The following is a 20,098-nucleotide window of genomic DNA, read 5'->3' as shown; positions in this document are numbered from 1 at the left end:
CCCTATTCGACCCTTTTGTGTATTACTCGTTATACAGATTTTATTATATAACGAAAATCAATCTATGGGCAATATCAAGGGATCTTCGAGTTCGATTTTTGGATGGTCATTGCAACAGTATAAAAAAGGTAAGACGATAATACAGAATTTTAAGCTATTATGAAACGATATTGTCAATACGTTAGCAGGACAATCACAGTTTTACACTTCGTCTGTCATATCTGTTAATTCTCTAAGCTGGCTTCTTAATATATTTAACTATATCTGTAATTCTTCTTATCATTAATAAATTTATATATTTCTTAATAATAATAAACATTATTAGATTTGCATCAAAGTTGGATACTTGGACAAATTTAGATAACCTTTATATATTGTAGAAAAAAAAGTTTAATATTTATTATATTATATGATACATTATTTATTTTAAAAATGGTTCTTGAAAGAAAAATCATATAAAATTCCATTATTATGTTTTAATTGAGAGTTACATATTATCATCAATTAACTTATAAGTTACTTTATCAAATACAACCATAAACAGTGGCAGAAGGCCGTATAGGCCTTCTTTAGGGGCCATGGCCCCTGGGCTTTTTGACTCATTAAGTCCGTGCGTGCACACAAACATACCTATACTATCTTATAAAGCATTTGACTAAAACTCTTAAAAATTTTAAAAACTCTTAAATTTTTTAAAAACTCTTAAAAACTGTTAAACCCGTTCATCCCTGTCCGATTTTATTTCATATCTGAATTCGTGTAACTAACTGCAGATAAACACAATCAAATACACTCTTAAATACATGATAAACATCTCATTTTAAATATAAAAAATCTAAAATATAATTAGGATAATCATTGAGTTYTAACAKAATACTTAATTATTATMTTTATAAAATGTTATATTATTAAACCAAAAATAAATTATTTTATTATTAACTTAAATTAAATTATAAAAAAAATAATCTATACTATATTATAAAGCATTTGACAAAAACTCTTAAAAAACTATTTTTTATGCGTAAAGTACTGTTTATTAATGCATATTACTTAAAACTCAAGGTTACAAGTAGATTGTGCGTAAGTACAACTTATTAAAGCTCTATATCTGAATTCGTGTAACTAATTGCAGATAAACATAATCAAATACAAGATAAACATCTTATTTTAAATATAAAAAATCTAAAATATAATTGTGATAATCGTTTAGTCCTAACAAAATACTTAATTATTATCTTTATAAAATGTTTTATTATTAAAACATTTGACAAAAACTCTTAAAAACAATTTTGTATGCACGAAATATTGTTTATTGATGCATATTACTTAAAATTTAAGATTACAAGTAAATTATGCATAAGTACAACTTATTAAAGCTCCATACTTGAATTCGTCTAACTAACTGTAGATAAACATAATCAAATATTGGATAAATATCTCATTTTAAATATAAAAAATCTAAAATATAATTATGATAATCATCGATAACTAACATAATTTAATTAAGGAAATTACATCAAAACACAAGAACTTTTAAAAAGATTAATTTAATACTGATATCGATATTTTTTTTCAAAATTTTATGATATTTTTAAATTTATATTCTATTAAAAATTAAAAATATTACCACTTTCTCAAAACCACATAAAACCAATGTATACTTAAAATCCAAAATTACAAGTAAATTATGCAAAAGTACAACTTATCAAAGCTCAATTTTTGAATTCGTATAACTAGTTGTGGATAAATATAACCAAATAGAGGATAAACATCTTATTTTAAAATATAAAAAATCTAAAATATAATTAGGATAATTATTGAGTTCTAACAAAATAATTAATCATTATTTTTATAAGAAAATTATATTATTAAAACAAATATAAATTACTTGGTTATTGTACATAAATTAAATTATAATAAAAAATTTAATTAAAAAATACACAAAAAATTATGAATTTAAATAGTTAATTTGATACGAATATCGATATATTTTTGTTGTGCATAAAGTACTGTATATTGATGCATATTGTTTAAAATTCAAGATTACAAGTAATTATGCATAAGTACAACTTATTAAAGCTCGATGTTTGAATTCGTATAAATAACTACGGATAAACATAATCAAATAGAGGATGAACATCTCATTTTAAAATCTAAAAAATTTAAAATATAATTAGAATAATTATCGAGTTCCAACAAAATAAATAATTATTATCTTTATAAAAAATTGTATTATTAAACTAAATATAAATTACTTCGTTATTGTACATAAATTAAATTATAAAAAAATTGAATTAAAAAATTACACAAAAAATGAGGAATTTCAAATAGTTAATTTGATACTAATATCGATATATTTTTGTCAAATTTTTATGATATCTTCAAACATATATTTTATTCAAAAATAAAAACATCATCGCTTTCTCAAAATCACATAAAGCCATATTATAACATCGACTGAGATAAAGAATAAAATGAAATATTAATATCACGATGTATCTCGCTGCATTGCGCGAGTACTCTTATAACATTAATGAAATTACAGACCTGTTAATCCATCCTTCCTCCCCACATTTTAACTTTAGATATTGTATTTTTGAAAAATATATAATATATCAGGTCCGACCCCTACGATTGGAAAACTTGTGTACCGTCCCTGACCATAACGTACATTATTTTATTTTAATTTATGTTAACATTCTTTTTAATGTTTCTATCATTCTCATCAAAAATATTTAATTTCTTAATTATATTATCTTGATACATATTAAGATATTCTTTTAATTAATTATTATTGATACTCACCTTGTATGTATGTCCTATATATGGTGCATAATTAAGCAAAGATTTATGCAAGTTTTTAGTTACTTTAAAAGGGGAAGTTAGCTTTTTCATGTATTGAGATTATAATTTATAAAACATTGTAATAATATAATTAATGTTTAAATCTCTAAAATAGAGAATCTGTCAAATTTTATTAGAGAGAAATTATAGATTATCTGTTGTAGATGATATTCGAAACATTAGATTATTTATTGTTAACTCGATAATAAATATAACAGAAAAATCAGTGTGCATAATTATATATTTATATGTCAGATTAAAAACCTAAGATGTTGCTTTTTATTAGCATGATACATAACACCCATAAATCCTCACATACATACATACAACTATGTATGTATGTGCAAATTCTGTATCTTTTTGTCATTAATTTGTAGTTTTTACACAGCTTTTTCAAAATAAATTACATGTTTAGCCATTGCGGTTTTACATGAAATTATGGATTGGGTTCCTAAAACGCAATAAATACAAGTTTCAGCCATATGGTTTGTATTATATCATGAGCAAACTCTCTTAAAAGTATGTTAAGTGATGAGCATTTTCGTCTTTTTACAAATTACGTAAAAAAAAAATCAATTTTTAAGGCATTGACTAAGTATTGTTACATGTCCCTCGTTCCTATATCCACTCCGGTAACCTCACTTGCAGCCGTTTTCCAATCGACAACCTCTTTTTATCTCTAAATAGATGAAGAATTCTTGCATGTGCATGTGTATGTGTGTGTATATATTATTTAATAGAAAACGAGAAAAATACGTAAAATGACCAAAATGCCTTTGATTTAACTGTTTTTTTTTAACGAAGCTAACATTAAGAACCAAATCCATGATAAAATATAAACCGTTATACTCAAATTCATAACTAAATGCATTTTAGTGACTCAATATATGATTTCATGTAAACCACGAGGACTAAACATGTAATTTCATTTAATTTATGGTCAATTAGAATTCATTCTTGTTTTCGTCTCTATGGTTCTACAATTCATCATCTTTTTAGTCCACCATACTTAAAGGTATGAGTTAGCCTCACGAATGAACCGTAAACCCACAAGAACGGAAAATTACAATTTTGAAACCACATGGACGAAGCCGCATTTTTAACAAACTATAAGGATGAAAAAGATAATTAATTCTACTTTTTTGAGTAAACTACAAATTTGGTCCCTGTGATTTGGGGTAAAATAACATTTTTAACCTTATAGTTTTGAAATTAAAAGATAACCATCATGGTTTGTAAAAACCATCCTGATTCTTCCCTCTCACGATTGTTAAAATATTTCGTTAAATATAGGGTATTTTCATCCTTTTATCGATTTTTTTGCTTCTTACCCAATTAAAATCAAGTTCGTGACTGGCCTTTATGGTTTTTGATTGGGTAAAAGACAAAAGAAATCGTTAAAAAGACGAAAATGCCTTTCATTTAACAGAATCTTTTTAGATGAAGGGGTCAAATCCCGACGTTTTCACAAACCATGATGGGACTAAAAATGTCATTTTTAACAAACCACGGGGACCAAATTTATAATTTACTCCAATATTTTCTGCAAGGAAATTTGAAACTAAAATAGGATAATGATATTATGTGCCATGGTGGGAATTGATATATATATATATATATATGCATCATCATTAAGTCGTCTCAAACCCAGTTGCCGCGGAGGCCTAACAACCAAGAGCTTCTTTACCGCCGCGATCACCACCGGCGGCTTCATTTTACTGGTTACTGTTTCTCCTTCTCCTTCTTCTTCTCTGTTTTCCGGTAGGGTTTCTTAACTTTCCGTCAACACTTTGTTTACTTCTTCCCTATAACAGTACAACCGAATTTAGGCGATTTTTTCTGATTACTGTTGTGAAGTTGCTTTTTGTGTTTCTCGTATGATGATGATTAATAAGCCTCTGTTTTGTTCTTATCGGCATGTGATTGCTTTTGAAACATTCGTGAAAAGTGAGTGATCGAATTGGTAACTAGTTTTTCTGGAGAGATTAGATGATAATCGCTTATACTCCACGAGCTTTCTGTTCATAGTGTAAAAGTAAAACTAAAGAAAAAGAATTATTGAGACGATGATATGCGTATTTATGGATTTTTAGAGGCTCATGAACTATCGTATATGAAATTTGATTAGAAAAAGAGATGCTATTTGATTAGCATGAGGAATATGGTTTTTGATTTAGGTCTAAAGGTTTTGCTTTGAAATACCGTTTCTTTGATGTGGTTTTTGTTGCTACAGAATAACATTCTTGGATCATATGGTTTTGTTCTTTTGCAGCAGAGAACTTTTCTGAGTGTAGTTATTGATTGCCACAAATTACCATATTGGGAAGCAGAAGCTTTCTTGATTTCCATTCCATATAGTTGTAAACATTCACAATGGATAAGAGATACAACACTCAAAATTGGGTTGGGAATATGTATCAGAGGTTTGAGGCTGTGTGCCAGGAGGTTGATGAATTTGTACACCAGGTATGCTTCTATTTAATGCATTATCAGTTGGATACCATACATAAAGAAACTCAGATGACTTCAACGTGTAGGTTCAAATGAAAACTGTAAATATTTTGAAAACATGTGAACCAAACATTCATGCTTTATATTCATGATGAATAGGCATGATATCATGAATAATACATAAAATAGTTGGTTCCAGGATCTCAAAATGTTTATGGTTCTCATTGGAACTTTCCTCGTGATTTCAATTATAGTTAAATCTGCAAGATTGTCTTTTAATTTCTATGCCTTTTACAGGACAAGGTTAAATATGTTGAAAGCCACATGCAAACTGTTGGTGAGAGTGTGAAGAAATTCTATTCTGGTGTTGTGCAAGACATTCTTCCTCCGTTGGCAGATCCTGTACAGCATGTGGCACAATTGATACCTTCAAAACGGATTGATTTGGTTGAGACCTACACAAGTACAGTTGTAGGCATTAAAGAAAATACTGTTGATAGTAACACAAATAAATCAGATAACGCTGCTTTGGTTCCTACTGAAAAATGCCACAAACCATCATCTACTGGCCTTTGCCATTCAGTGCAAATTAGTGGTGAAATTAGTGGATATCCCATTGGTGAAGCAGATGCAAACTCATTTTTTCAGCAAGAAGGTGATAATAATATTAATAAGACTTCAGCTAAGACCATTCAAGTTCATCTAAACTCTTCTACAAGTAGTCAAGAAGATTTTGTGGTGGACCGATCCCTATGTACAGATTTAAGTTCTTCTAAAGATCATAAGGATTCATCTGAAGCAATTATAAGAATTAGATGCAGTGATGAAAAGTGTGATGATGATCATTCTGTCAAGATCACACGGCAATCTTCAGAGGATCATCTTGATAACAAATCTTTTGAGGAAGAGGGGATTCTTTGTAACATGAGTTCAAAGATTGATGCTTCAGTATTTGAAGATGCAGATTGGGGTATTGAAAATATTTTCGATCTTAATTTGGGCATTGACGAAAAGATCAATGGTGGGCCATCCCCGCCATGCCCACGCCCATCCGAGGATGTAAATAGTTCAGCAGATAAGATTTTGTTTCCCTCTGTTGAAGAAAAGTCTGAGAAGGTTTCTATGGAAACTTTAGTTAGTGGTTTGGGAATCAGTTGCTCCCAAGAAAAGATGACACTTCTGAACAGCTCCATTGATGAATTTGAAAGTGATTCGAATACTTCATCTGACTTCAAAAGTTCAATTATGTGGGATGAGAATAAAGAGGAGAAGGACTGTCATATCTTTGCCGGTGATCTTTTACCTGAAAAATTGTATGATTCTTCAAGCGAACATGACCGATGCAATCTTGCTCCATTTGAACCTTCTGTGTTTTGCTCCAAAATTGGTATGCTACTTTCCCACAAAATTAAAAGGAAATTTACTTCAGTATTCACTTTGTTTTCTTTCTTCTTTCGTTTTTGGGAGCCTTTTTGGTCATATTCAAAATCCTTTACTAAAATCTTATTTTGCTGCTGCAATTATATTGAGGCATAATTCATAATGTCAATAAAAACTGCAAAAAAATGAAAAACTAAGGAACACCTTGGTAACCATTCATCTAGACAGTATGCAGATGTGCATACAAGTAATTTGTAAGCAATTTGTTTGGTATACACATGCGCATAACATGTACACATGCATAGAAACCAAGAAACAACTTCAATTACTTATATGCCCATGTGCATATTGTACAGATGAACGGATACCAGGGTGTTTCTCGGTTTTTTATTTTTTGGGGGTTTTTCCCCCGAACCTCCCTCATATAGATTTATATATATATATATATATGTATGTATGTATATGCTTGTTAGTGTATATAACATCCATACAGTTTTCTGGTATTCAATGTTCATGTAGTAAAGCCTAACTGGGAGAATTCTGTTTCTAGGTCTGTTTTATCAAATTCCATTACTTAACTTATTATTAGTTATTAGACGAGATTTCACGAAGAAATTGTTCGTAGGACCCAGAGCGTTATAAATGTTATGCATTTCGCCTCACTTCCCTGCCCCCATCGAGAATAGACCTGACTAATCCTAAGGCAAAAGGTCGAACTCAACGACACTATTCTTGAACAATTTGGGGCCGGGACTTCCCACTTGCACGTCTTAAAAATTCCAGTGTGATATAGGTACAAATTTTTATTCCAGCTTTCTACAGATTTCAGTCAAAGATTCATAAATCAAATTTCCATCATTGCTAGATCTATAAATGATTCAATCAATTATAATTAATTCTGTCAAAATGTCCACAAATTGACTCCAGTTTTCTATCTTGTTCTCCTTACAAAATAGTATCGGTCGACTCTGCTAGCTTGAGGGGCAGAAAACCCCAAGTGGTACATGCTATCGTTTAGCAGCTTTACTTGTGAATGTTACATGCTGTTGTTTTCTCCTTGATCATCTGAATATTGAACTGTGACTATACAGAAAATTGAATGTATATAATTTTTCATATTTCGTGAAATATATGTAATTTTGTAGTGCACCTATTATTATTATAACATCTTGTAGTTTTGCATTGGTAATTCATTGAGGTGAGATCAAGTGGTTATGTTGAACGGCTTGGCTCTAATTCTTTGCATGTCATGTTGGTAAATTATTTATTTTCTCTGTGTACCGTTCTTTAATTTCCAATGTTGTGATGACTCGAGCATTTTAGTGTAATTGCTGATCGAGGAAACTTTGACAGGAGAAGCAGAAGGCTCCATGGTTGACGACGTTGAAGACCTTAACATGCAGGCCATTGATTTATCTGATAAAAAGCAGGTAGCTGGAAGCTGCGGTAGTGCTGAGGACAAAAACCTACTAGCTTTTTCGTTTGGATCAAAAAGAAGCAAGTCTTACAAGGTGCGATCTCTCTTTCTATATATATATATATATATATATATATGAAATTTTTTGAGGCGTTATTGTGTGAGGAAGAGGCATTCTTAAATTGGTCAGAAGGTCATGGTCTAATGATGGTCAAATGAACTCTTTTCGAATGTAAAGTTTACGTGTTGTTATTGTTTCTGCCAGAAAATGATACAAGATGCTTTCATGTCGAGAAAGAGGTTGACAAAGGAGTATAAGCAGCTGGTAATTTGGTATGGAGATATCGAGAAAGAATTCAGCGAACCAACAGAAGCATCCAACATGGGCGCTACACCAAAATCCCCAGCTCGAGATTTATGCGACTCTGAATGGGAGATCTTGTAGATAATTTTGCCCTCTAAATTATGATCCAAAGCAAACAGATTATAAAGGCTTCGTATTTCTGCAGGTAAAGGTGAGATAAGTGTCGTTTAGTGTTAGTAATTATCGTTGGGATGCTTCTTCTTTGCATACGAATACGGAATTCTTATTAGTTTTGATGGTTTCATCTGGGAATTTTCTGAGCAAAAACTTGGATCTTCGAATTTATGAGTAAAAAGTACACAAATTCTAGTCTAACCCCCTGCTTTCTGTGCTGTTAAAAAGACTCAGGTGATGTAGTGGAAATCTCATCTTTCACGGGTTCAAATCCAGACTTTTTCAAAACCATTGTGGTCTTGGAGGTTCACCTGCGATGACTCCATATCGTTCATGGTCTTAGTTGATGCTCGTAAGTTGCATAGAAACCCATGATTGCCGATCTAACTTGTAAGGACCAACGTCCGGTTCTAGCCCCGGTCCAAGCCTATAAGCCCGATTGAAAAAAGTTGTGTAGTCGTACACTATCATCATCGATCAGTAGCGGATTCATGAATTTTTCGGAGTGGGTGCACATTTTTAAGGTGGATTAGAAGTGTTGTAGCATATCGAAATTTTTTTCTATAATTTTTCTAAACATAAATTAATTAAAAAAGAATTACATTATACCTCAATATATTTTCTATTTTAGTGGTTTTAATATAAATTATATTTTATTATAATATTCTCTAATTTATCATTTCAATACATTTTTATGAAAACTTCTTATAAAAAAGTAATATCTGAATTTCATTGGTGAAATTGAATAAAATAATCATTTTTCTCTCCCAACATCAAGTTTTAGAGGATTACTTGTATTCAGAGTTTTGTCCATGATTTTCTATTTTAAAAAAAACAAGATAGCAAAACTGTTGGACATTTTAAAGAATAAAAATTCATTTTTTTTAAAAGAAGTTGTTGAAGATGTTTTTATCCAATTAGAGGTATTATATAGTAATAAAATGAGAATGAAAAATAAAAGAAACTGTTTGGTTTTATATATACAATATTATAAAGCATTTGACAAAACTCTTAAAACCATTCTTTATGCTTAAAGTACGGTGTATTATTGCATATTAATTAAAATTTAAGATTACAAGTAAATCATGCGTAACTACAACTTATTCAAGTTTCATTCTTGAATTCATATAACTAACTGCAGATAAACATCTCATTTTAAATATAAAAAAATGTAAAATATAATTAGGATAATCATTATCTTTATAAATTTTTTATTGTTAAGTCAAAAATAAATTACTTCACTATCTGACATAAATTAAATTATAATAAAAATTGAATTAAAGAAATTATACAAAAAAACGAGAACTTTTAAATAGTTAATTTGATATTAACATCGATATATTTTTCAAATTTATTTTTATTCAAAAGTAAAAACATTATTATTTTTCTTAAAACCATATAAACAGTATTATATCAATAAAGATAAAAAATGAAACGAAACATTAAAATAAATATGTATCTTGCTGCATTGCATGAACACCTTTCTAGCATAATATAATTGGCTCATTCTCCTAGAAGCCCAAACTTTGATTCCAGGTTAAACCGGGAGAAATGAAAATTTATCCCATTTTCATTCTCATTTCATTTCTAGATTGAACCAAACGCCCCTAAACTTATTGAAAATGTACAAAAAAGAAATTAAAAATGAAAATGAGAACGAAGAATGAAAATCGGAATGAATTTTCATTCCCATCATTTAATTAGGAATAAAATTTTGGACTTCTAAAGGTAATAAGTTGATTATATTATAAAAAATCAAACAGTTTTTTTATTATATTTTTATTTTTATTTTCATTTATTTTCAATTTTTTTTACTTCTCCAAAAGTTTAATCCATAATTTGAAGGTAACAAATAACCAAAAATGTAGTTTAATACTATGACCACGACGACGAGACGAACAGGCATTGGCTAATGAATATCGTCATCGGAAGGTTTAGCATGAGTTACCTCCGGCTATCGTATGCACCGCCGGAGTTATTTCTCTTCCCTCCTTCTACTCTCTCCTTCCTCGTACACCGTCGCCACTGCTGCCGGAGACGGCTGTTTAGTAGCTTCCGCTGCTCTGCCTCCGCAAACTCGAAGAAGGAGAAAGTCATTGTTATATCTGGGCCAACCGGCGCCGGAAAAAGTAGGCTCGCATTAGAGCTCTGTAAAAAGCTTAATGGCGAAATCATTAGTGCAGACTCTGTCCAGGTATGCTTAGAATTAGCTCTATCTTATCCAGTAGGACAATTTCGAGTTCATCCTTTAGCTGTCTACGCAGTTGAATACTTCCTCTTGCGCATATCAGTATATAGATCCTTCTAAATCGGTAATGATTTTATATATTGAAAATTGAGTAAATGATGAGAAAAAAATGGTGAAAAATTGTTGTCTCAATTCTCAAGTTGCCAAGTGATTTCAGAATTAGATTGGGGTTCAAGTTGTATTCACTGAATCAACGGTGAATTACATTGAACTTATACTGGATCGTGGATGACATGGTTTGAAGTTAAATCGTGAGTAGGTGTTGTGTGAGTCTAAATTTGCATTAGGTTTTGGGGAAATCGACAGAAATAGCCATTTTCCACATATCAATTCATCTCCTAGCCATTTCTCTCCCTCATTCACCCAAAAGTCACTACCTTCGCAAGTGCTGCGCTGCAACTTGAGGCGGGTTGTCTTCAAAAGTGGGGCCACATTACAAACCGTCCGCATATGGCTTGTTTTGAGCATAGTAAGGATGCACCAAGAAGCTCTTCTAGTGGCCATGTGTAGCACCTCGCAAGGTTTTTTTTATGAAAACGGAGACTAGAGGAATGGCATATCTGCAAGTTTGAAACTCGAGTTTTTCACCCCTCACAACTAATATGCCCCTCCTCAAGCACTTGAGTTTTTTTAGAAATATGTCCCCTCCGCAAGATGTATCTTGGGCACTTCCGCAGGTATTGATTTTCTTGAAACACTGGGAGAGGAATGGCTAAGGGGTGAATTTGGTCGGTCAAAATGGCTACTTTTGTTAATTTCCCTTAGGTTTTGGGGTGGGGGGAAGGATGATCATTTATCCTCAACTTGAGCATGAGGATATCATAACTACACTAGATTGGTTAATCTGTATTCTCTTATGATGTTGATTAGGGTTATAATTTGCCTGATTTTTCTGTATCATGACAGGTTTATCAAGGTCTTGATGTTGGATCTGCAAAGCCTTCTATGAGTGAAAGACAGGTACTTTGAGTTGAGATGCATTCCAGTTAGGGGCTGTTTGGTTGGTTTTTTATCAAGTCCCGTATGGATAAAGTTGTCTTTGTGGATTAATCTATTTGTATAGATCGAGAAGTTTTTTGTTTGGAGGGTTCTTTCGTAGATGGAAGGAGGCGTGTTTTTTAATTGGGAGGGTTTAGGTTTGGAAAAATCTTGTCTTTCTGCATAAAGCTCCCCCTAGAAGCTTATAGAATAAGCTACTTTCTATATCACTAAACCACTACCAAACAATCATATATAGCTGACTAAATAAGTTGTGAGTCCATTAAGCTGCTAAAAAACAAGCCCTTACTTTGCATCATTGAATTTTATTGTTAGACTGATGTTGTGTGTAACGTGTGGCCGACTTTTTTGCAGGAAGTGCCACATCATTTAATTGACATATTGCACCCTGCTGATGGTATGTAGCCTTTGGCATATGTCGTGGATCATTGTTTTAGCCCACAAGCTAACAAGCTCTTCCAACCAGATTATTCTGCTGGGAACTTCTATGAAGATGGGAGGCAAGCTACAAAAGATATTCTTAATAGAGGCAGTGCTCCAATAGTTACTGGAGGGACTGGTTTATACTTAAGATGGTACATTCTTATGTTCTATTGATATGGAATAGACTTGCCAATTTTTGTTATTAAAGTTCATGCTAAACTGTTCTGAAGTTAGTCAGCATTTGGTTCATGTAGATGCCAAGTGTAGAGAACCCTTTAGCCCCATATTATAGCACATATTTCATCTACTTAACTTTGTTGCATTTAACATTTTAATAGAAAGTTCCAACCAAATGATATCTTCTGATTTCCGACAAGATACATGGAATGAGCTGGAGAGGAACCTCGATTCTTGAGGAACACATATCAAATTCATTACTAACAAAAAAATCATTATTTAAGAGGGATGAGAAACGAGATACTATCCAGAATCCTGACTACTATCTATTACTTGAAGCTTCAGCCTTTTAATTCTATGGATACTGGCTTTTGTAGTCCATGAAAAAGGCTTCTTTTAAGGCCTGTTTGATTGGTTTTCCATTGAGTCATTTATGGATAAAGCTGTGTATAGATTGGAAAGGTTTTTTGTTTGGAAGAGTTTTTTCATAGATGGAAGGAACATATTTTTTAATTGGGAGGGGCAGATTTGGAAAAAACTTGGCTTTCTGCATAAAGCTCCCTCTTAAAAGCGTACTGAATAAGCCACTTCCTATATCATTAAGTCACTACCAAGCAGTCATTTATAACTGCCCAAATAAGCTATGAGGGCTATTAAGCTCATTAAGCTGCTAACAAACAGACCCTTAATCATGTATAAGGTTCATATATGGGAAACCAGATGTTCCAAAGGCCTCTCCAGAAATTAGTTTGGAAGTGGAATCCGAGCTTGCCAATTTTGAGAGAAACTATGACTGGGACGCTGCTGTGGAGTGGGTCACCAAAGCAGGGGATCCAAGTGCTCAATCATTACCTGCCAATGATTGGTATCGTTTACGTCGCAAGCTTGAAATCGTCAAGGTCAGTTGTATTTTCTTCATGTATCTACAACAAGCCTTCTCTCATTTTACCGCATGCATAATGATGTTATTTGTATCAATACACATGATGTAAATAAATAAATTAAAGGTGTATCATATTATAACACCCTTCTTTCGGGATAGCATTTCTACTGAGATTTCGGCATGACCTATTCGTGAAGTGGACACATGCCTGTTTTATAACCTGTAAAAATTTATACATACTTACACATCTCACAAATCCCAAACCCAAAAGATTGCTTTATAATCCACTATCACCAATTACACCGAATATAATAATTTTTAAATTTTTGGGGTGTTACAATATGATATGCGTATCTGGCATGATCTACTTAATGGAGGTTATGTCAAATCCCACAAATTTTATTTAGCTAAATGTTTGACAATTTAAATGTAGGGAGCAAGAAAAGAAGTTTCTATGACGTAAAACAGTTGGTTTGTTGGGATGCAAAATACTCTTTGAACAATTTTTGAACATTATATTGACGGCTCACCACTGATATTGCAGTCTACTGGGTTACCTCCTTCAGCTTTTCCAGTACCATATGAAACTTTCAAAGAACAGATTGATTCACATACAAAGGACCTTGACATTGACATTTCTACTGAAGGGATTCTGGCTGAAAAGCAGAAGGATTTGGATTATGATTTTATTTGCTTTTTTCTTTCAACATCAAGATTGGATCTCTATAGGTCAATTGACTTCAGGTGTGAAGATATGATTTCAGGTGAGCATTGGTATATCATTTGGACTTTGGTTCTTATCTGGTTCGACAAGTCATAATTGAATAATTGCATCTTATCAGTAGTAAGTGTTACCTTTTAATGTTTATTTGCTTATTAATGAACTGTGTATGACTTATCTCTGTAAATTTGCCTTCTATCTGCTTACCGTATCATTTTTTATTGATCCTGATGTCTTTCTTCTCTTGAAAGACTGCCCATCAATTAATATTTATATGTGTTAGTATTACTGGTGGTAATTGCATAATACATGGCAGGCATGACAGAATATCTGATTTTACTCGGCCAGTTAATCTGTAAGTATATACTTGCACCAAAATATACTTTTTGTAGAACATAAAATTAGCTTTGGTTCAATGTCCCATACCCACTTGAAAACACTTGCCTTTCTTTGTTTACCTTATCGCTTAAGGTGTATAGTAAACTATCGAGTGATTAACATTTGTTACCATTGTACTTGGTTGTTGCTTTCAGATAACCATCGTAGTTTCAAATTCCCAGAAAGAATGATATACTTGGAAAACTTGAACACTTTTGCTCCAATTTCAGCAACTACAGCAGTCTCTGTGAAAGCTAAAGCCAACTACAATGATTATTTGTTTTTTTTGGTCCTGGGCTATGCCCATACTAATCCCGGCAAAATGTGACTGTAAGAAATCATGCCGGATAAACTCAATGGCCACAATTGTTGTGGACGCCTGGAATTGAACCCAGGGCAGATGGGGTATTCCACCACATCCCCCTTGGACCTCAACCAATACGCCACAACCCTTGTGGTTTACAATGATCATTCGTTGTTTTTGTTATGAGTCTAGCAACTATAATGGTTTCAAATGCCGATCGCTCATAAACCATCACTTCTTGTATATTAAGAAACATGAATATCATCCAACGATCAAGATATGTTTTGTCTGTGACCAACGTTTGATTAATGTTGTACTTTGTACAATTAGCAAGTAACATATTTGCGCCATATCATAACTTAAATTATTACTTGGTGCAAAGGTTCTATATGGTATAAACCATATACTACAGTTATATTCGTAGCTTTTGGGTGAATGTTCATGTTTATATAGTTTGGTCCTCAGGGTTGGGTTCCAGTGAGAATGAAAATTATAGTGAGAAGGGTAAGAAGGTTCTCCACCCTTGGATCAATCCTAATGAAGAGAACCCGTAAATCAACACTAATGAGATTCACTAGATCAATTCCCTTCTAAAGCGCAATTCATGGGTTGTTTTGGGATTAAAAGTGATCAAGGGCTTACACTTCTCACCTTAACTCCTATTCTCACACGATCCTTCGTCTAGGTCCTCATGCCATATGATTATTAGCAAGCAACATATTTGCATCATGTCATAACTTAAATCATTACTTGGTGCAAAGGTTCTCTATGGTATATAAACCATTGGCTATAGCTATATTTGTAGCTTTAATGTTATATAATTTGGTCCTCATGCTATATGATTAGGAAATGATGGCATTTTGTCCGAGGCAAGATGGCTTCTCGATATGGGTCTTCAGCCAAATTCAAATTCTGCAACACGAGCAATAGGTTACAGACAGGTATTCTGTGTATTGCTTTCTATTTCATCCTGCCTTCCTATGTACAAGTTTTGCATGTAATAGAGCTATGCATGTTTTTTAGTTCATTCTATTATTAGTTTGTTATTTTTGGTTATTCCTTTTTGTTTTCTCCAGAATATAATTTGGTTATAGTTGCACATCTAATAGTTAATGCATGTAAATGTAGATAATAAATTGATGAACTAATAATAGAGCAACCACCAAGGATAAAGATTTAAAATGCTTTAGTTTTAATATCAGAAGCAACAAATTAATTAGACTTAACCCAAATCAGAGAGTCATATGGGGTCAGCTTCTTTAAAGGGCCGTTTGGTTTGCGGGTTTGGTAAAATTTGGAATTGGATTTTGTTCCAATCCCGCATTTGGTTTAAAGGGAAGTCCAAAATTGAAATCCCACAAACATGTGCTAATCGGTCTGAGTTTGTTAACGATCTTTGCCTTGGCTTTTACTAATGTGGGAATGATGTGTTGTTATCCTTGATTATTATGGTCGCGGTTGTGGGGTTACACGCGGTGTTTAGGAGCACTGATAACTTGTTTCTGGATGAACAAGATGCGGCGGAAGGGGGGTTTGCTTTCTGTTGTTGGTAGCGATTCTTCGCCACGAGCAACAAACATGGGATTTAGAAATCCAACGAGGGTAGTTGGTATTTCGCGGGATTTCATAGAATTTGTTTGTAATAATGTTTTAAAATATGTTAAAAACACTTGTTTTAAAATAATCAACTAATAAGAAGCTACTTTAATTATTTTTATAATTTGTTTCTACAAACTATGTTAAAAAATGGAATTCGATTCCATCCCAAATTCTACAAACCAAGCACACCAAAGATTCCAAGTCCTTCCACAAAATCCAAATCCTTCAAAAACATTCTGTCAAGCCAAACAAGCCCTACGTTTTCTGGCTCGAGATTCGAAATAACAAGTGCACTTGCTTTAGACATTCGAGTTTGAAATGTAGATATGTAAAGATCTTGGAGTTCTACTTCGTTTAAAAGTTAACCTCTTACACAAGGTTACTAAAATGAAGTATTTGCCCTTTTTGTTTAAATTACGGTTTTACCCTTATGAGACATTGATGAGTTTATAAACTATGATTTAGTTTCCGAGGTTGAAGTCTCTACCTCAGCCTTAAATCTTTTTAATATCGAACTGCAGGCTATGGAATACCTTTTAAAGTGTGAAGAACAAGGGGGCAGAAGTTCAGAACGCGACTTCTATGCTTTTCTATCTGAATTTCAGAAAGCATCAAGGTGTTCTTTCAATTTAATCTATTTACCTTCCACCTTCTTTAGTACAGCGGTTCAACACGTTAAATTTACTTCACTTTAACTATTTAGAGTTTTGTCTGATTCCAATTTAGTCTTGCAGGAATTTTGCAAAACGACAGTTAACATGGTTCCGCAATGAGCCAATTTATCACTGGGTTGATGCTTCGAGACCCCTTGTATGCCTCTCGTCTTTTAAACTTTTAGCTGTTAATTTTTCTAACATGTCTCTTTAAGCTATGTTTGGCAAACTAGCCGATAAGCTGTAGTCATGTTTGGTAAAAACTAGCTGATAAAGGCTTTTTAGACATCGAGCTGATGCAGTGGACAATGTAAAATGACCTAAAAGAACATGTTGAAAGTCGATTGAAAAGAAGTGAAAAAAGCCCCCGGAGCTTGTTGAAATGCTACTTGAAGTAGCTTATTGAAATGCTACTTGAAGTAGCTTTTTTCTTTCTAAAAACTAGCTTCCAAACGGGACTTTTTCAATAAGCTCAAAAAATAAGTTAGCTTATTCTTGCCAAACATGACCTAAATCTCTAAGGGGATGTTTGGTTGGTTTTCTATAAAGTTGAGTACGGATAAAGTTGTTTGTGTAGATTAATTTGTGTGTATAGATTGGGAAAGTTTTTGTTTGAGAGGGTTTTTCATAGATGGAATGAGCATGTTTTAATTGGGAAAGACAGATTTGGAAAAAACTTATGGAATAAGCCGTTTTCTATATCATTAAGCTGTGAGTCCCATTAAGCTCATTAAGCTGCTAACAAACAGACCCTAAGTTATACTTTCTTGCAGGAAGAGGTGCTCGAGTTCATATATAACGCATACCATGATCAAACTGGGAAATTAGCAGTCCCTCGATCACTTTCAATGAAAAAAGATATGTCAGATCGACGAGAAATTGCTCAACTAAAAATCTATCGACCTCAAAGAGGGTATGCATTTTGCAGTGTATTAACACCCGTCATTTTTACCATCTAGTTTGTCAACCTAAACTGACCTTTAACACACACAGGCTTTTCACCAGCCACGAGGCTTGTTCGGATGTTCTCAACTGGGTAAGTAATAATCAAAGGCAAAAGACCGAGTTGATTGCTAAATAGCTTGTGGCATCACTGAAGTTGGTTCGTTTATTCTCTTTTTGTGTCGGCTAAGCTCGCTTTAAAGGTGCACCCTGAATCCATTGGTCTAATGTTATCGTTCCTTCTTTACACACACTCTCACCTGTAGCCTGCCTGCTCGTTTCTTTAAAGTTCTGTTTTTTGCAAACACCTCTTCGCGGTGGAGACAAGGTTTATGTACACCCTAACCCCATACCCCATCTTCTCGTGGAGTTTTCTGGGTTGGATTGGTTTAGCCACCACTGTGATTCGTTTTGGTCTACCACTAGACGTTGTCGGAAATCTGATATCAAAGCTTGAAGTCGAGTGTTTTGCATTGTAATTTGTAATTAGAATTATGTTATCGAGTCTCTTCTATTTCTAAAGGCATGGTGCATCTAACTATGCAGTTAATCAGAGCGCAAGTTTGATCATGAGAAGAAGTCGTGGTCTTGGACCTTGACGATTGCTGTTATCGTATAACCGACGATCTAAGTTATGATGCTGTTCAGATTGCTTCACAGTTATTATCGATGTAAAACAAGAAATTTGTGAGTAATTAATGATCGTAAAGTTATTAGTGTTTTATGGTTTTTTCGGGATTTTGTATTTATCGTTACGGAACTTAACCGGGTTGGTTTGAAAGGAGGTTAGGAGTTAGTTGGAAATGACAGCCCATTTTGGTAGAAACCTATAGATACAACATTTTAGGCTTTTGGTCTAGCGGTGTCGTAGCCTTTGACCTCCTCCTAGGAGCTATGCTGTTATATCGGTCAAAATACAAAATATCGGTCAGGACCGATATTCAATATATCGGTTATATCGGTGATATATCGGTGATATATCGGAAATAGCGGTTAACATAATATTTCTTAGAATTATATATATAATATGCATTAATTAGAGTTAACATAAAATTTTTAGAAGGGTTAAAATTTGGGCTTTTTTTTTTAATTCCATGGGCCTTATTTTTTTGGGCTGCTTTGTAAATTAGGTCTGAATAAGACTTTCTCAACAGTACTGTCTACGACGACTTCTTCTCACGTCGTCTCTCTTTTCTCTCTCGGTCTCTCTCTTTTCTCTCTCGGTCTCTCTTCTCGATCTCCTCTGTTTTTCTTGTAACCGATACAACATAGCCAAGCCACTGCCCAGCGACAGCAACTTAGCCAACGACAGAGCCAGCGACAGGTCTCTCTTCTCTATCACCCATTTTGACTATTGTGCTTGTGCCAAATTTTAACCCTTGTAAAAATCGGAATATCGGACCGATTTTATCACTAAAATATCGCTAAATATCGTTAAATATCGCCGATAATATCGTTCCCGATATTTTGACCGATATTTCATGTCCGATTTTTTTCCTACGAGCGATATCCGATATATCGCCGATATATCGGCGATATATCGCGATTTTGACAGCATAGCCTAGGAGGTCAGGGTTCAAACTTTACCATAAGTGAAGAGGGTATATGAGTTTATTTGTTGTATTTGTTGTATATAATTAAAAAAACATTTTTGATGTAAATGATTTCTAATTCTAAGAAAGTCGGAAAAGAATCAGGAGACTACGGTGAAATCAGAGAGAAAAGATGGTATTATTGTTGAAAAAACATTCGATAAGAATTATTATAATTGTTATAGTTGATAACATATAAAAATAACTAATAATCCATTATTAATATATATTATATAATTAAAATTAATTAATAAATTTTAATTACTATGAGTGGTAATAAGTTGTATTTATGCAAAATTACTTATAATCTTAAATTGTAAGTAATATGCATTAATAAACAGTATTTCATACATAAAAAATGATTTTTAAGAGTTTTTGTCAAATGTTTTAGAATATAGTATATATTAATTTTGGTTTAATAATATTATTTTTTATAAAGATAATAATTAAACATTCTGTTAGAACTTAATGCTGCTTATCTTAATTATGTTTTAGATTTTCTATATTTAAAATGGATGTTTATCTTGTATTTAATTATGTTTATCWRCAGTTAATTACACAAATTTAAAAATGGAGCTTTAATAAGTTGTACTTAAGTAAAATTACTTG

At 32.7% G+C, this 20,098-nt stretch overlaps 2 protein-coding genes across 5 annotated transcripts; both read left to right on the top strand.

The window, feature by feature from the left end:
• The first annotated feature begins 4,500 nt into the window (after positions 1 to 4,500).
• LOC112500060 lies at positions 4,501 to 8,771 on the top strand. Of its 4 annotated transcripts, none has more exons than XM_025103320.1 (5): positions 4,501 to 4,565; positions 5,117 to 5,310; positions 5,593 to 6,682; positions 8,029 to 8,186; positions 8,358 to 8,771. In XM_025103320.1, the coding sequence occupies exons 2-5, from the start codon at positions 5,218 to 5,220 to the stop codon at positions 8,535 to 8,537; spliced, it is 1,521 nt and encodes a 506-aa protein (XP_024959088.1). In that variant the 5' UTR covers positions 4,501 to 4,565; positions 5,117 to 5,217; the 3' UTR covers positions 8,538 to 8,771. The 4 variants fall into 4 exon arrangements, with proteins under 4 accessions (XP_024959088.1, XP_024959087.1, XP_024959086.1 ...); XM_025103319.1 differs by having other exon boundaries at positions 4,519 to 4,605; positions 5,120 to 5,310; XM_025103318.1 differs by having other exon boundaries at positions 4,520 to 4,605.
• A 1,684-nt stretch (positions 8,772 to 10,455) lies between these two features.
• On the top strand, positions 10,456 to 18,635 carry LOC112501040 (tRNA dimethylallyltransferase 9). Its single transcript, XM_025104677.1, has 12 exons — positions 10,456 to 10,764; positions 11,725 to 11,778; positions 12,172 to 12,214; positions 12,284 to 12,392; positions 13,118 to 13,316; positions 13,845 to 14,064; positions 15,550 to 15,644; positions 16,824 to 16,918; positions 17,037 to 17,112; positions 17,729 to 17,868; positions 17,949 to 18,100; positions 18,444 to 18,635. The coding sequence occupies exons 1-11, from the start codon at positions 10,483 to 10,485 to the stop codon at positions 18,034 to 18,036; spliced, it is 1,401 nt and encodes a 466-aa protein (XP_024960445.1). The 5' UTR covers positions 10,456 to 10,482; the 3' UTR covers positions 18,037 to 18,100; positions 18,444 to 18,635.
• Positions 18,636 to 20,098: the final 1,463 nt, after the last annotated feature.

This window comes from Cynara cardunculus, assembly GCF_001531365.2.
Source record: "Cynara cardunculus var. scolymus isolate 2C chromosome LG 17, CcrdV1, whole genome shotgun sequence".
Taxonomy (NCBI): domain Eukaryota; kingdom Viridiplantae; phylum Streptophyta; class Magnoliopsida; order Asterales; family Asteraceae; genus Cynara; species Cynara cardunculus.
The sequence above is the reverse complement of the archived record's forward strand: the minus strand, read 5'-3'. Positions and strand labels throughout refer to the sequence as shown.

Excerpts from the sequence above, each read along its gene's own strand:
- LOC112500060 (XM_025103320.1), top strand. The coding sequence starts at position 5,218 with ATGGATAAGAGATACAACACTCAAAATTGGGTTGGGAATATGTATCAG. Across the intron at positions 5,311-5,592 it reads TTGATGAATTTGTACACCAG|GACAAGGTTAAATATGTTGA; the intron begins GTATGCTTCTAT and ends TGCCTTTTACAG. Across the intron at positions 8,187-8,357 it reads AAAGAAGCAAGTCTTACAAG|AAAATGATACAAGATGCTTT; the intron begins GTGCGATCTCTC and ends TGTTTCTGCCAG.
- LOC112501040 (XM_025104677.1), top strand. The coding sequence starts at position 10,483 with ATGAATATCGTCATCGGAAGGTTTAGCATGAGTTACCTCCGGCTATCG. Across the intron at positions 11,779-12,171 it reads CTTCTATGAGTGAAAGACAG|GAAGTGCCACATCATTTAAT; the intron begins GTACTTTGAGTT and ends ACTTTTTTGCAG. Across the intron at positions 12,393-13,117 it reads ACTGGTTTATACTTAAGATG|GTTCATATATGGGAAACCAG; the intron begins GTACATTCTTAT and ends ATCATGTATAAG.